Source organism: Vanessa atalanta, chromosome 6 (genome assembly GCF_905147765.1).
Source record: "Vanessa atalanta chromosome 6, ilVanAtal1.2, whole genome shotgun sequence".
NCBI classification, from domain to species: Eukaryota; Metazoa; Arthropoda; class Insecta; order Lepidoptera; family Nymphalidae; genus Vanessa; species Vanessa atalanta.
The window spans coordinates 4269611-4285872 of record NC_061876.1 but is presented as its reverse complement, the minus strand read 5'-3'; the positions used below and the strand labels follow the sequence as shown (position 1 = coordinate 4285872).

Below are 16262 nucleotides of genomic sequence, written 5' to 3'. Positions count from 1 at the left end.
AAACGTTTTTAATTTTATTTTAGAAAGTATACAATTTGTTTGTGATTATTTAATAATTAAAATAACAATTTATAGAATTGTCTTAAATAATGAATATCACGATGGAATAAAAACCTTCAATTTTCATTTTCCATATAGTCATATTTGATACTTTTAATTTATAAACTATATTTGGTACATTATTTTTACAAGAATTATGTTTTTTATAAATTATAATCATTTAAAATTTATATTTTACTTGGTTAATTTTTGCAGGCATAAATTGTAAAAAAATTCAAAGGAAGTGCGCATGATATTTATCTGGCTGGCTGCCGGCTGGAGAGCTGGTCGCCATATTGGTGGCGGATTAATACAATTTGTTTTCACTAGTTATTTCGTCGTTATCGGCGAAAGGGAGTATATAATACTCCCTTTTTGTGTTAAAAGTTATATTCAGTGTATTAATCGCTAGTTTAGCTGTTTTTTAAGGAAAATAAATTTTTCTCTTTGATTTGTATTATAAACATGGCTTTTTAAAATGTCGGCCCTGAACGTAAAATATTTTCCTCCTTGCGGAGTATCCCGCTCAATTGTATTTGTGGATGTTGGAAGAATCAAGAATGGACAAGAAATCTATAAATCGCTCCGTTTTACAACAGTCGAGGGCCTCTGCCATCGACTGTAAAAAAAGTACAGGTTAGTGCTTAAAGGTCAATCTTCATTAGTCATCTAAGAACCTATAGAAATTGACAACTCTGTGTTTTGTAAATAAATACCACAATAAGTTACAATTATTAGTGATATATAGTAACTTATTGAAAGTGAGTGGTAATTGTAGTTATTATTGTTCATTGTATTTATGTAGTGTGTTTACAAATATTTTATTTCTGTATTTGAAATTAAGCAACTTTCACAATTTGCAGAATTGACACATAAACCTTGGCCGCGGAATAACAAAAAACGTGAAGGATCTGGCAGTATACCTAAAAATGAGCCGAATCGAAAAAATATACCATCACAGAGGGGTAGAGGTCAAATGGATAAGCGCCCGAGGGCCCGTGGTTCCGCCGATTTCATTGTGGGTGGAACGCCGAACGCCAGGTAAACTATTTCCGTTGTAACATGGTCGCTTAAGAATTAAAAATTGTTTCCCAGTCACAACTTGCAATCTACATGTAAATTAAATTTATAGTTCTGACACTGTCTGCAGTTTTAAAGATAACAATAAAATAAATAAATGGACTAATTTAAGAGTATTTTTGTATAACCGAAGTAATTTGCAAAACAGGCTAGAAGAAGATGATGAACCTGAAATAGGTTCTGTGTTTACACCTGGAAGCAAAAAGCAAAATTTGAACCATTTGCTAAACTTCATGTATCCCACTCGTGCCAGAGAAGGCGGAAGGGGTCCTACTCCAAGACGTCCGGGCCAGCAAAGGTTTTCTTATAAACATGAACATGATCTCTACCTCCGAGCTTAGTGAGTATTAGAAACTTTCATATAACTCATGATTTTCTTGCAATCACAGTGCTCTGAAATTCATCTATTTCATTTAACTGTATTGAATGGTTTTAAACTCATCTTTACTCTCTAAAAATGACAACTGGTCAAACTGTTCTTTTAACTATACTAGCTACTTTCTCAATTTTAAGGATTAGAAAAATCTTGTCAAGTTAAATGAACAATAAAACAATACTATTATTATTAAACATTCTAGTTTCACTGATATGTAATTTTATTTTCAGTTGTCAGTTTGTGGTCAAGGAAGATGGCGAATACAAGTTGAATTTGATGGACCCTGACTTGCCTCTGAAGTGGGAGCTAATTGAGGAAATCGTAAGTATATTATAAAAAAACAAAGTCAACACACATTTGAAAAGAATAATATATTATGAACATAAACAATAATTTCAATATTTTGTTTATATTAAAACCAATGATTGTTTTGTAATTAAGCATCAACTACTGGTTATTTTATAATTATTTGTACTCAATTTATTTTTCCTGAAATAATATAAACTTATATATTTATCAATAAATGTCAATTATGTCTAAAATTTTATTTCAGGTGGTGAGAAGCACTGGTAGGTCTGAATGTCCAATATGTTTGGGTGCCCCTATAGCAGGTAGAGTTGGTCACTGCGGGCATGTTTATTGTTGGGCATGTATCCTGCACTATGCTGCAGCTCATGAGAAGCAACCTCCACCTTGTCCTGTCTGTGCTACATCTTTACAAGTCTCTGAAATGAAACCTACTCGCATAGTGCAGTGGGAATCTCCTGCAGATGAGGTAATAAAAAATTTAACTTTGTTATCAATTAAGAGTGATTTATTGTTTTCTTTATACTTCTATTATCCATTTGATATATATTACAGTAAAAATTTATTACTCCTTAATTACTATAATTCTAGGATTTACTGTCAACTGAACTATATATATGTACAACTATAACAGCTATATATAAAAGAGATACATAGTACGAAAGCATGGTAGATAGAAATAAATGAATTCTTATGATTAGATTTTTAAATTTAAAGTATGTTGTTGTTAAAATTGTTTATAATTGCTGCTAGGTAACAATGCGTCTTGTTCGACGATTACGTGGTTCGACCATCGTAGAAGTGGCACCACCTCGTGGTCAGATTAAAGACACAGAAGAGCATATACTGCCTCTAGAAATCCTTAATGAGGCTCCTTATGCTAAATTATTCTTTGCAACAAAACAACAAGTGAGTATTTAGTATTGTTTATTTTTTGAATGGAAATTAATTCTTCCTTTATAGTACATTCTATAAATAAATTAATCAAGGCATGTAAATGTATTATAATGAATTTAATATTACAATTGTTTTTATTACTTAGTATAAAATGAAACATAGAGCCATGCATACAATGTATGTTTTGTAATAATATTGGTAATTTACAGATTATGGATATTGTGGAAAGAGACAAAAATGAAATAAGAAACCAGATTTTAGCAGAAATTGATACAACTGAAATAGTTTACTTGGAACAGGCACTGGAAATGCTTAAATTAAAAGAACAGAAGATTAAAATGTCTTATGAACAACCCAAGAATAATGATGCAATTTCTGAACAAGATGTACCAACAGTGTTTGAGAAACAAGAAGTATCTAACAAGAAATTAGACTGGTTTGATGTAAACGATGAAGGAGCTACATGCTTAGAGGCAGTTGAAAATAAAATGGAATCTTTAAATATACAATCAAATCTAAATCCTGATGCGATCGCTTTTGAATGCGACATTAATGAAAATCCAGTTGAAGAGTTCCCACTTATTGAATGTCCTTCAAATAGCGAACTATCAGATGAGTCTATTTTTACAGACATTGATAAACAAAATCAAACTAAATATTTTTATTTTTACCAAGGTAAGGCTTGATGCATTGATATGATTGATATATTTATGTAAAGTAACATGAGTGAAAATATCATAGTACATGATGTTAAAATTTTATTATAAAAATCATATGAATCTTCTATTAGGAAGATAATTTTGGAAAAGGCAATTCAAATTATAATGCTAAAGCACATGTAATGATGTAGTAGATGCACTTATGTAACATTCTTTTATAAATAGTCTCATTCTCCATCTCACTTCACAGAAGCATATCAGGTGCATATATTATATGCTCCTTCACACCATAGTAAAAACTCTTCAAGAATATTAAGTGTCATCACATTATGTTTACAATACCTGGCATATCTTCTTATTAAATATTTTTTTACTAAAATGGTTTGAAAAAAATTTGTTATCTGTGAAATCTGTAAACAATACCTTAAGAAATTTATTTGTTTTCAAAGTAAATCATTCCATTACAAATAAAAAATATAATAAATTATAAACTTAGTAAGTTATATTTAATTGTTGATATTGTTGTAGCTGAAGATGGCCAGCAAGTTTTTCTGAACAGCTTTAATGTGCGAGTGCTGAATGCTTCGTGGGGTGTTTTGGCTGCTGCGCCGAGTGTTATACGTGGCCGTGTGCTACACCGAGACACTTACTCCCTAAATGACCAGGTTTATAAATATAATATTTACAAATAATAAGTTTAGTTTTTGTTTGTTTATTAATTTATTTCATTATCAGTAATAGAAAAATAAAGAGCAAGATCCAATAAACTTGCATTTATTAATAGACATAATATTAAAAAATTCTATTAGTAACTAATTAAAATATTACAGACAAGGAAACACATGCCCTACACAGCCCACTTGCCTCTGCATTGCTCCTTTGATATTGTGGAACTTGATCTGCAACCTCCGCATGTGACTAATGAAGCTCTAGGAAATTTTGCAGGTGTGTATGTAACCTTTTAAGAAAAGCAACATGGTAGTACTGATTTGGACTAAAGTTTTCAGGAAATATAAAAGGTATCAAGAATCAATTAAAAGATATAGAAAACAATACAAAACATGATATATACATGATAATTGTACATTATTTAAGACGAAATTTAATATTACAGCTGAGTTAGATCGTCGGGCAAGAAATCGAGCTAAACATGAGCGCGATGAACGTCGCCGAGAAAGAGCATATCGGCGCCTTATGGAAGGGCCACCTAAACCTGACTTCTCATCTGAACTATTGTTTCCATCTGCCCTTCCTACATATGGCAGTCCACCAAACCCATCCTATGGTAGTCCACCATATATGGAAGTTCCTTTGTCAAATTTGAATCAATCTCCATCTATGAGCACTGTGTTATCTCCACAAATGGCACAGGCTAGTCCTTCTACTAGCTCATCTTCAACTGGACTTTCATTTGCTAAGGTAAAATCATTAAAAATATGGTATTTTATGTTTGTTGTTATCTATTCTTATATGTTTATTGTTATATATTCAAGGAAGGAGAATTTAATGAGAAAATATAATTTGTTTTATATATATATATTTATTCTCGTGAAATGTTGTTGTCGCTTCAATTAGGTCGCAATTAGGACGCAATTAGGTCTGTATTCTGAAAGGGATATGTTTTTTTTTCAGATGGCTAGTGCTAGTGGCACTTGGCGTGTGCGTAAAACGGTATCACCCCCACCACCAGCTCCAGCAAACGAAGATGAATCATCTGGACCGCGCGCTTTAGTACTAAGTGATGCTATCGAAGCCGCGCTTCTGGCTACCAGCCCTACATCAAAGCCATCAGGCAAAAAGAACAAAAAATCCAAACAAAAGGTTCTTTTCGCAACTGGAATGCATCGTGCCCTTTAAAACTATTTCCACTAGACAGAGCAATCTGCACTTCGCTCTTTAAAAAAAAAATAAAAAAAACAATTTTAATTTAAAAGAACATTTCGTTAAAACACACAATTGTTGTTTATTTTCACCATTTTTATATTAAGTTTATAACATATAATATGCATTATACGTATCTTGCTTGTTGGTATATATATATATATATATATGTTTATAAAATACGCGCTAGTACATAACATACAAAGTTACTTATTTTGCTTTCACATTTCATTGTACGACTGGGTTAAAGAGAATAAATTCATATAATTACAATTCAGTTTTTTTGTTTATTTTGACCTTAAAATAATAAACGTTTATTTTTTTTACTTTGTTAATGGTTTTTTTGTAAATGTAATTGATGTACGTGCGTAAGCTACGGATTAACTAACTGAAATGTTTAGGTACCCCAATATTGGGGTATGGGTTGGCCGAAAAGTGGTTGCTTATGCTTTAGAACAGTGGATCCATAGAGTTGATTAAGGGCGTGGACCCATGCCTACGGTGCGGCGCCGTTTGACGTGACAATAATAGTGAGCACGTTCCGGTACCGTAGACCGGCGCCGCACCGTAGACATGGGTCCACGCCCTAACACAGACGAGATGACATTGACATTGAGATGGGCATTTAATATTACAGTTTTTTAAAATAAGCACTTAAATTTTAAGCACGTATCGCCAATTGCTTAAAATTAAAATGTTCTAACACGAGTCGGTTAAATACTGTAAAGGTGAAAGGATGATGAATCGATTAAAATACTACGAGCTTAGTTCTAAGGCATGATCTAAATACAACGAAAACAATGTCTCCATGTTATACTCATATAAGATACTCGATATAGTCGAATTTCATAATTTACCCAAAAACTTCTCTATTACTCAACTCTAGCTCAGCTGACTAGTGTAACTGTATAGGTAAACCTGTCAAGTATATACTATTTAAAAATAAAAACAATTTAAATTTCAAAAGCTTAAATTTATAGGTGTATGTACACGTAGCATAAAATCATTACAAACTGTCAGTTCAATCCAATTCTTTTGGCTTTGAAGCTTTGGCTACAATTCCTTGAGTTTTTTTAACAATTTTTTGTAGGCTGCTGCTCCTTTATTTCTATCGTGGTGTTCCTTAAGTTTTACGCACCAAATATAATATTAAAATTTGTACATGTCTATAAACTCCTCTATCATAGCGATGGACGTTATCCTCTCTTGCAATTGCCGCGCGACTAACGCATGCGCAGCCGACCGCCAACACGCTCAGTTAACCTGTACAGTTAAACTACACAGGTATACCCATTGGCAAAAAATATCAACTTCATATTTTTTCGGTTGCCTAAACAGGTTTGGAAACCTGCACAGTTGTACAACATACATGCTCCCGTTTACCTGTAAAATTCAACTGTACAGGCAAACCTGTCTGGTATGCTACCTCTAGAATCTCGTGTAGAAAAAATAACCCCACCATATTAAATAAGGACTCATATCATTTATCCCGTAAGGACTTATATAATTTATCCTGGCTAATTCTCCGTAATTTTATCTGCTGATGAAATAAATTATTCATTTATTTTTAAATTGTTTGTATTTTTTGAATTATTTGTTGGTAACGTTTTTTCTGTATTGGTGAAATTGCTTTCTGTTTGGTTCATTTTCGCGCGGTATTCAAATGGAGATAAAAATGTTTAAATTCTAAGGAGTTTTTTGTTGTATAATATCTAACTATGGTAATGTCTTAAATGCGCGTAGCGATTATAATGAAATTATTGCTGCACCGCCTTTTTGTGATCGAAAAATTTCTAATCCTACAAAGTACGAAGGACATTTTATTCCTTTATAGAAATTGTTGTAGATGATATCAAATATTTTTTTTTTTAGTTATACACCTGTTTCATAGTAAAAATTCCAAGTTATTAATCTGTATAGCCACCCAATTACCGTAAATTTAGTTAAACGAATACTTTAAAGCTTTTTAACGACAAAAAGCATTTAAGCAAATAAGCAGTTATTGATAGTTTTTTTCATAATATAATTTATAAAAAAAAATCATAAGTTTATGAAATTTTTTAATGAAAAAGTCCATTTATAATAAGCAGTTAAGCCCAAGCCGAGCCGAGATGGCCCAGTGATTAGAACGCGTGCCTCTTAACCGATGATTTCGGGTTCAAGCCCAGGCAAGCACCACTGAATTTTCATTTGCGTGTTTATAATTCATCTCGTGGTCGGCGGTGAAGGAACACATCGTGAGGAAACCTGTATGTGTCTAATTTCAATTAAATTCTGCCACATGTGTATTCTACCAACCGGCATTGGAGCAGCGTGGTGGAATATTCTCCAAACCTTCTCCTCAAAGGGAGAGGAGGCCTTAAGGCCAGCAGTGGGAAATTTACAGGCTGCAAATGTTAAAAAAGCCCATCTCTAAACATTTTATATGTTTAATATAACTTACACAATATTTTAGACTGCACATTGGTCTATTTAGTGTGTGACTATGTCACGGGTGTAGTGCGTTCGATTCCGCGGAGGACAAATATTAGTTGACAAGTACTTGACTGAAGGCAGTCTGGTTGTCGTCCATGTATTATAAATATGTATTTAAAAAGAAAAGTATATATGCAATAGGTTTCAACCAGAGTGGGCATGTGCGAGTACTTGCGCGAGTAAATATACATAAATGCAGCGCATCTGCAACAAGGCTGTCGGTGCGTACAGCGGTGGGTGCGGTGGAGTTTATCTATTTGTTCTACTTCTACCATTCACTGGGATCTAGCGTCTGATAGTCACTTCGGCATGTGGCTTTAAACGATATCGAGAGTCAAGCAATCTGAGCGTAAAAACACCAAGATTAAGCGCCTGCACTCACCACCAACTTTAACGTCAACTGGAATCACTCTGATTAATTACTTATATTTCAGTTGCCTAGTTGCTTAACCGATGATTTCGGGTTCAAACCCAGGCAGGCACCACTGAAATTTCATGTGCTTAATTTGTGTTTATAATTCATCTCGTGCTCGGCGGTGAAGGAAAACATCGTGAGGAAACCTGCATGTGTCTAATTTCAACGAAATTCTGCCACATGTGTATTCCGCCAACCCGCATTGGAGCAGCGTGGTGGAATATGCTCCAAACCTTCTCCTCAAAGGGAGAGGAGGCCTTTATCCCAGCAGTGGGACATTTACGGGCTGCTAGTGCTAGTGCTAGTGCCTAGTACGCGTACCACAAGCTCTGCTTAGCTTGTGTTATGGTGTTGATGTGTGATTATGTCCTACATTATTATTATTACTTTTATGTTGAGCTTAAAATTTTATATTTCATTTGTAGATTTCCTGGCGATCCATTTCAATGTGAAAAATGGATTCAATCGTAGCGAAAGAAAGGCAGGAGGACTTTTTCAGACCTAAAAATAATTCTGTGTTGGCTCAGTACATTTTAAAAGACGACATTATATTCACATCGACGTCGATTAATTAAAACAGCTGTACCTAAATTTCAGGTAATTTATGCAATTGAATGTAAATGAGCTGCGTTAAATAGCTTATAAAATTATGAGCACTTGCCTTGCCGTTTTTGTGGTATAGAATTGCAGATATACTTATTTCAGTAATGTCAAATTATAGATACTAGCACTGAACGAAAACACAACTGCATCAGGTTCAGAAAACAAGACAATAATATCGAATTCAGAGGTAATGAGGATTACTTATATGATAATTCGTTACATCGCGTCATTCGTTACAGGCTTTTAAATTATAATTACCCATATGATTGCAGATACACTTCCCTTCTCAACGTGGTGAGATTAATGATATGTCAGAAATGATACAAATTGTGAAGGTAGGTTGTAAGCCAATTATGTCATTCTAGGATATATCATATCGTATTTGTTTGGTACCACAAATTGTTATTATGCTCTGTACTTTTTTTCCAAGAAATGATGAAATGATCTCTTTTCCAAGTTCTCCGACCGCTTCGATTTCAGATTTAATATCTGTGAGTGACACACCCAGAAAAAGACTATTAAGGAGAAAGCTTGACTGCGCCCGCCAAAGTATTAAAAATAAGTCTAACATAATTCGTAACTTACGAAAAGTCAACAAAAGGTTAATCAAAAAGAACAATTATTTAAAAAATATATTATTATGCTACTTACAAAGAAGAAAGTAAAATAAGTAAATGTAAGCTAATAAAAATAGAACAGTTCACTTGGTGGTTATATAAATCACAATAAAGATCCATTTAAAATGAATACAACAAAGGTTTTAAACATGTAGGATGTATTATTAAAAATTATGTAAGGGAATTGGTATGACCTCTAATTCAATACGTCTGGCCGCTGGCAACCCTGCGTCAAAACAATCATCCGTCATAAATGTCAGCTGTGTAAACTGTCAAACTTGACGACATTGCGTTTGTTTTATAAAACTTATAATTTAATAAATGTAATAACGTTTTTGTTATACTAGAATTTACTTATACTATAATAATTATAGTTGTAGATTTAGCTATTATTGGTAAACTACAAGCGGGATGAGTTCGAAGGGAAAAGATTACATTTTCGAACCTTTTAAAGTTACAGAGGTTAAATATCGGGGATTTGCAAGCCCCCGGCCTAGAAGTGGACATAGGATAGCATGTGACGACGTAAATGTTTACTGCTTTGGAGGCTATAATCCATATTTACCTTTAAACACCATACAAAGAAACAATCCTACTTGGACACCTGCTATGCCATTATTCAAGGAGCTCTGGAGTTTTTCTATAACTACTAAGAAATGGAAGCAGCATAAAGTAACTGAGAATATGCCAGAAGAGTTGGCTTCAAATGCCATGTGTATGAATGGAAGGTTTTTAATGGTGTTTATGTTTTACTATTTAAAATCAATATAATAAAATAGTGTAAACTCTACCTTATTTTGACTATATTATCATAACTTTTGATTTAAGCTTGCATAATATTTTTTGACATATCTCTTGTGAATACTTCCTAATAATAAAAGTAAATAATTTCTAACATACTTTTCTTAAAATAAATTGAACTTACATTTGAATATTTTTTGTCTTTTTAAGATTTTTGGAGGAACTGGTGCACCATTTGGAACTAAATGCAGTAACGATGTTATAACTTGGCGCACCTGTGATGGTGATGCTAAGCTTCAGATTTTGGATGTCACAGGACCAAAGCCTCCAGGCCAGTACGGGCAGTCAATATTATGCCACGATGGTCACTTTTACACAGTTGGTGGTACTAATGGATTTGCATATAACTGTGATATTTATAGGTGAGTAATATTATAGCTTATTTCTTTTTCTTAACATTTATTTTCATTAAGTATTTAAGCTGAGTTTCAAACTACTAAATGTTGTCTATGAAAGACTATCAAGAATTTCAGGGACAGTATATCTGTTGACTTGATAATAACCGTCATGATAATGCTATTTATTTTTTCATTATCAAAAGGAGTTATATTATTAAGATAGTATTATTTTTTATATAATCAATTTATCATTGTAGGTTAGATCTCCGAACAATGATTTGGGAGCCAGTGTTCATTGGTACGGGAGAAGAAGGTGAACCTTTGGGAAGGTATCGACATGAAGTAGTTAGGGTAGGAAACAAATTGTACATTATTGGAGGAGGCACAGGAGAATTAGCCTTTGAATTGATGGATATTCCTATGTATGATCTTGAAACAAATACATGGACTAAATTAGTACCTAAAGCCGATGACTCAATGAAGGATACTGTTGTCCCTCTAGGTAGAAAATGTCACAGTGCAGTGCAAATAGATACTTTAAGTGGTGTTCAAGTGTTTGTAGCTGGTGGAACTGATGGGCAAGCTGTTTTTGATGACATATGGAGGTTAAATGTGTCAGATATGCAATGGCATTTAATGCAAAAAACTGTTCTTCCCCATCAATTGTATTTCCATTCATCTACTGTGACATCCTATGGTTGCATGTATGTGTTTGGAGGTATTGAACCGAAAGACAATGAAACAAGAAGAAACAATATTCTGTATAAAGTATGGTTATGTATACCAAAGTTAAGTGAGATATGTTGGGAAGCTTTGCTCAGTTTTCATCCAAGTATTGACCATGTTGATAGGTCATCTCTGTTAGATGTGGGTGTTCCATTGCATTTTGTAGATAGAGTACATCCTCAATTAAAATAAGTTACTGGAAAATCTATAATTTATTTTAAAAAATATTGCATAATAATGTACAGTTTTTATTTGCGACATTAGTGAAGGTTAATATATAACTATTACATACATTATATACATTTTGTTTTAGATCTCATGATGATATTGACATAAATAAAAGTACAAGTTTTATATATGTATTATAATTATGATAACATCCAGCAAATGTCTATAATTACAGCTTATATTTTTTCTCAGATTATACAAACTAAAGTCCGGCCTCTAAAGCAAATACAAATTCGAACTTCTACGAAATTTAATATTTCGTGATCAATACGAGAAAATTTGTTTTCAGCCCTCTTGTCTGTTAAACTGTTCTAACAACTGTTTTTTGTCTTTTTTTCAAAGGAAAATATTTTTCCTATGCTAATATGTTTTTATTTTTTACATGTTAATTTTATTATATTTTTATTGTCATGATGCATGTTATTTTTTTTACTATTACAGAGTAGGTACATTTTAATAATCTTAGCTAAAGGTTACATTGAAACTTTTTCCTTGTAATTGGTTTACAGTTAATCAGAACAAAAATTATAGGAAAATAAATAATTATACATATATTAAAAAATGGCGAAAGTAGTAAAGTTGGTCATAACTGGTTTATAATTGGTATTGAGGACTTGTTCCTTAATAAAATTTAAAAATACATATATAGATACCGTGGTTTTTTTATGACCACCAATTATACATATTTTAAAGTATTTTATACCTCTACTCTTTTTATTGCAGAATTTCGATAGATACTGTTTTACATAATGACTAATAAAAAAACATTATAAACAATTCTTTTTTTCCTGCAAAGCTGTAATTTAATTTAATTTAAAAAACATACTTGTATTTAATTTTAGATTTGTAAATAAAAGACTAACGAAAAAAGTACAATTTTAATAAAGAAAATGAGCGAATTTTTTATTACACTGGAAGCCTACCCACACAAATATCAGTGTTTAATTGCTACACAGCTTGTAATTAAAACAGAGTTTTTAAATAGGTAGTTTAATTTAGTGATGAAAAACTAACAGTTTTACGTATCAATCATATATTTGAAGGTTTGTTTGGTCAAAGGTATAAAGGTCTACTATTGTTTTGTCTACATGAATAAAATCAATGGCGTATTTATCAATAGATTAAAAGTCTTTAATATTACAGTCGGAACAATATTCATAAAGATGTCTCTTATCACTCATCCTGTTTTATAAATACTGCATATAATAGTGATTTCAATACTTAAAATATTAGTATTTTCCTAAATAGTTTGTTTTCGTGCTTTCTGAAGTTTCCCTTTTTTGTATTGTATCCTGATCGTCGACGGTTCCATTGAATCTATTTATATATTTTAATACACTAAGTTTTAAGTAAGTTATATTGATATTTAAAATGGTAAATATATTTATGATAATAAATTTAGTGCTACGTGCAGTGAAAATAAAAAAAAAAAAACTACAGACTAACTTAGAAAGTGTGTATACTCGCCACCAAAAAGAAAATCGTATTAAATTTGATAAGTTTCACTACGACGACACTGTGGACAATTGTTTTTCATTCATATTAAAATTGTCACATGTGGAAATTATGGAAATTATAACATATGTGTCTACATATAGTATATCGATTGTATGTGCAAGTCATTTTAATCTTTTGATAAAGTAAAAAAAAAAATGCCATTTTTCATGACGGTGCATAAATTCGTAATAGATTATACAATATAGTGTATATTGTGTAGTTTGAAAAGCCCAAAAGATTGATCTGAATTTTTGTATAGACGTGATTTTGACAAGCTGATTGCGAGTATTATGATGGGCTAAATAAGCGTAAATTTAATTTTCAAGTAAAAAGTAGAACAATGTTGTTTTTTTAACGTATTTCACGTTTATTGTTATAATTCTTGATCTAAGAAAAATTAAACACATAAAAGTTGTAGTCCAGTACTGTAGTACTGGGCTATAGCTTTTATTTTATATATTTTAGTCTATATAAATATTTTTGTATATATGTGTTATCTCTTTTTAAGTTCCATAGGTATTTTGAGAAACAGAATATATTTAAAAAAAAATAGATAGTGCTACAAAATTTAAATTTTCCTAAACGTATATTCAGACAAACAGAATTCGGCTCCATTACCTCCCGTCGCTTAATAACACTATATACTAATTATTATTACATAGTCCTTCGACATAGACCCTCCTCATACATAGCCAAGATAATAATATACTTAGTTTAAAACAATTTTAGTGGTTATATTTGTAGCCCTTTGAAGAAGGAATAAAGTTAAACAAACCTCAGATTTACCTCTTCCATGCGATTTGCTTATAGCTCAGCTTTATTTTGCATTACGAAGTTAAGTTATAACTTTATTTATAACAATACGCAATTCCACTAACTACTTATATCCACTTTAATTTTACTCGTTAAGTTCTGATATCAGCTTCGACGTTCCAAACGCCATTTTTTCGCAAATGGATATTGTATATATCTGATTTTTAAAACTCTCAAATCAAATTAGGTTTAACAAATTAGGTTTATTTGCTTTTGTCCGCTAATGGTTGGAATAGACTTTAATTATTCCAGTGGAAGTAGGAATAAAGATAAACAAACCTTAGATTTATCTATTTCATACGATTTTTCTAATAACGCACTACTAAGAGTAAGAGTACATAATTGTGCACTACTAAGTTTATGATTAATAAATCTTTATATAAAATACAATAATATTACACTTAAATTCTTATTTCCACTGTAATTATACTTCCAAAAGTCCGATAACAATTACATCGTCATTCAAAACGCCATTTTTTCGCAAATCCATAGTGAATATCATAGATTAATCAAGCTCTCGACTAATTATATCGCTTATATCAATATGCTGTCAAATATTGTTTATTTGGCTTTTCTCCTCTTATGGTTGGAATAGAAAATATGGAGTTCCAATGGCCGCCTATCGTTTTGGCTTTCATTGGAGTTTAATTTTTAACCACGTATTTTTCAAGGAACAATATTTATTATAATGAAAAAATATTTAAAAAATATATCGGTATTTATTAGAGTTTTGCCTTGAATGTGAAATGTGCGTGAATTTTTCCTATCATATCCGTAAGCGGCGAGTTAAAATATATTTGTATTTATAGAAAAATTCTAATTTAGTTGTAGAGGTAAGGATATTTCGGAGCTTATACCTACCTTTTTTTCGATTGAGTTTTAGTACTCGGCCTCCAAACCGAAATTTCGAAAATACAAAATAAAGTAGGAACACCTGAACACCGAGCACCTGTTGCATATATTACCATATGTGTAGTATTTAGAAATTTTTGATGTACATGTCTAGTAAGATTAGCCCATACGTGTTTCGTTGTCAAGGGTAAGCGTAGTTCGTAACCGCAACAAGTGTGCGTCGGCGTAGGGCGTGTGTCCCAGTCGGTGCGGTTTCGCGCCAATTCGCGCCCGCAGTGGTGGGAAACACGCCGCGCGGGCGGGACAAGCCGGACCTTCGCGGTCTCGCGGTCGCAATCTCATACGATAACTGATAATACTCGCGATACTTATTTAATAACATAAATTTCAAGAAATGGATATTAAAGAACTTTAAGAAATAATCGATTCCTTTATTTTAAAAAAACCTAAAAAAATGTTCTTATCTCTAAATGATTACTTGTCTAAATATTCATCAAATAAGTCAATTTAAACTTAATTATGAGAGTGCCAATTTTCGAAATATGTCGGTAACGTAAAGGTTACGTTTGATAGTGGTGTTATTAATAACAAAGTTGTTCGGAATGGACGAGGAAATTGTGACGGCGACAGCCGCCGTAGACCCAGCGCCGCACCGTTCACCTACGCCTGAATTACACGCTACATACACGTCTCTGGAAATCTTAGTGGCTTTAGTGGCTGTTGTAGGCAATTCCATGGTGATACACGTGTTCCGTCGCGACAGAAGACTTCGACGTCGTACAAATTACTACATAGTGTCATTAGCAATCGCGGATTTGCTAGTCGGACTATTAGGTATACCATTTGCGATATTGGCTTCAGTTGGTCTACCAAGAAACCTTTACGCCTGTTTGTTCACGACATCGCTGCTGGTGATGCTTTGCACGATTAGCATCTTCTGCCTTGTGGCGGTGTCTGTAGACCGCTACTGGGCGATTCTTCATCCCATGTGCTATTCGCGGAACGTCCGTACCAAAACTGCTATTCGTAAGTATTTAATCATTTATTATTCTTATTTTTTTTTACTATTAATCTTATTAGCCTTTGGTTACTTTTTATCAGAGGTCATTCAGTAGTTATCGTTTATTGCTAACATTACGCGCATACAATAGACATCATTTCCTTACGCGATTTGTAATCGTTATAATAATAGTTCCAGAACGATTTATTGTATCCCATTAACACTTTAATTTTTCTATTCAATTGACAGTCAGTTTATTTAAGTTTCTTAATGCAAGCATTGGAAGCAGTAGAAATCGCCGTCTATTTTATAATGATAATTATTTATGTAAGAATTTTGTTTTAGCTGTGCATCGAATTAGGTATGTGCTGTTTATTGGTAATCATTTCGTGAGAAAATCTATTAGTCAGTTTCGGTAATATAAGAGCAAATTTGATGGGATTGTACAATTATTTATGATTGGTGTAGGACTGTAGGTGTATGGCGTTATGGGATCTATTCAAAAGGATCAGATAAATCATCTTTTTACAAAAACTTTATCAGTTTACAAAATACGTAAGTGCGCGTAAAATACTCAACTCGAACTTTCAGTTTCGTGAAAAAATTAAAATAAGGCGATAGATAATATTTCATAAGGGCTAGGCATTATATAATGTAGA

At 32.4% G+C, this 16262-nt stretch overlaps 3 protein-coding genes across 3 annotated transcripts in view; all 3 read left to right on the top strand.

The window, feature by feature from the left end:
* Positions 1 to 292: 292 nt before the first annotated feature.
* On the top strand, positions 293 to 5515 carry LOC125064605 (RING finger protein 10). Its single transcript, XM_047671738.1, has 11 exons — positions 293 to 675; positions 903 to 1080; positions 1268 to 1459; positions 1726 to 1816; positions 2049 to 2270; positions 2555 to 2710; positions 2908 to 3373; positions 3886 to 4022; positions 4188 to 4302; positions 4472 to 4776; positions 4990 to 5515. The coding sequence occupies exons 1-11, from the start codon at positions 582 to 584 to the stop codon at positions 5212 to 5214; spliced, it is 2181 nt and encodes a 726-aa protein (XP_047527694.1). The 5' UTR covers positions 293 to 581; the 3' UTR covers positions 5215 to 5515.
* A 4110-nt stretch (positions 5516 to 9625) lies between these two features.
* Positions 9626 to 12187, top strand: LOC125064610 (kelch domain-containing protein 10 homolog). The gene is made up of 3 exons (XM_047671746.1): positions 9626 to 10086; positions 10300 to 10511; positions 10745 to 12187. Exons 1-3 carry the CDS (start codon positions 9760 to 9762, stop codon positions 11403 to 11405), a joined length of 1200 nt encoding a protein of 399 aa, XP_047527702.1. The 5' UTR covers positions 9626 to 9759; the 3' UTR covers positions 11406 to 12187.
* A 2688-nt stretch (positions 12188 to 14875) lies between these two features.
* Positions 14876 to 16262, top strand: part of LOC125064896 (adenosine receptor A3) — a 76616-nt gene continuing 75229 nt past the window's right edge. The window contains exon 1 of the mRNA XM_047672205.1: positions 14876 to 15629. Coding sequence (XP_047528161.1) covers positions 15206 to 15629 — 424 coding nt within the window. The 5' untranslated portion in view covers positions 14876 to 15205. The remainder of the gene's footprint in view (positions 15630 to 16262) is intronic.

Coding starts and splice junctions, on each gene's coding strand:
- LOC125064605 (XM_047671738.1), top strand. CDS start 582: ATGTTGGAAGAATCAAGAATGGACAAGAAATCTATAAATCGCTCCGTT. Junction 1,460..1,725: donor GATCTCTACCTCCGAGCTTA/GTGAGTATTAGA, acceptor TTTTATTTTCAG/TTGTCAGTTTGTGGTCAAGG. Junction 4,303..4,471: donor AGCTCTAGGAAATTTTGCAG/GTGTGTATGTAA, acceptor TTAATATTACAG/CTGAGTTAGATCGTCGGGCA.
- LOC125064610 (XM_047671746.1), top strand. CDS start 9,760: ATGAGTTCGAAGGGAAAAGATTACATTTTCGAACCTTTTAAAGTTACA. Junction 10,087..10,299: donor TGAATGGAAGGTTTTTAATG/GTGTTTATGTTT, acceptor TGTCTTTTTAAG/ATTTTTGGAGGAACTGGTGC. Junction 10,512..10,744: donor TATAACTGTGATATTTATAG/GTGAGTAATATT, acceptor TTATCATTGTAG/GTTAGATCTCCGAACAATGA.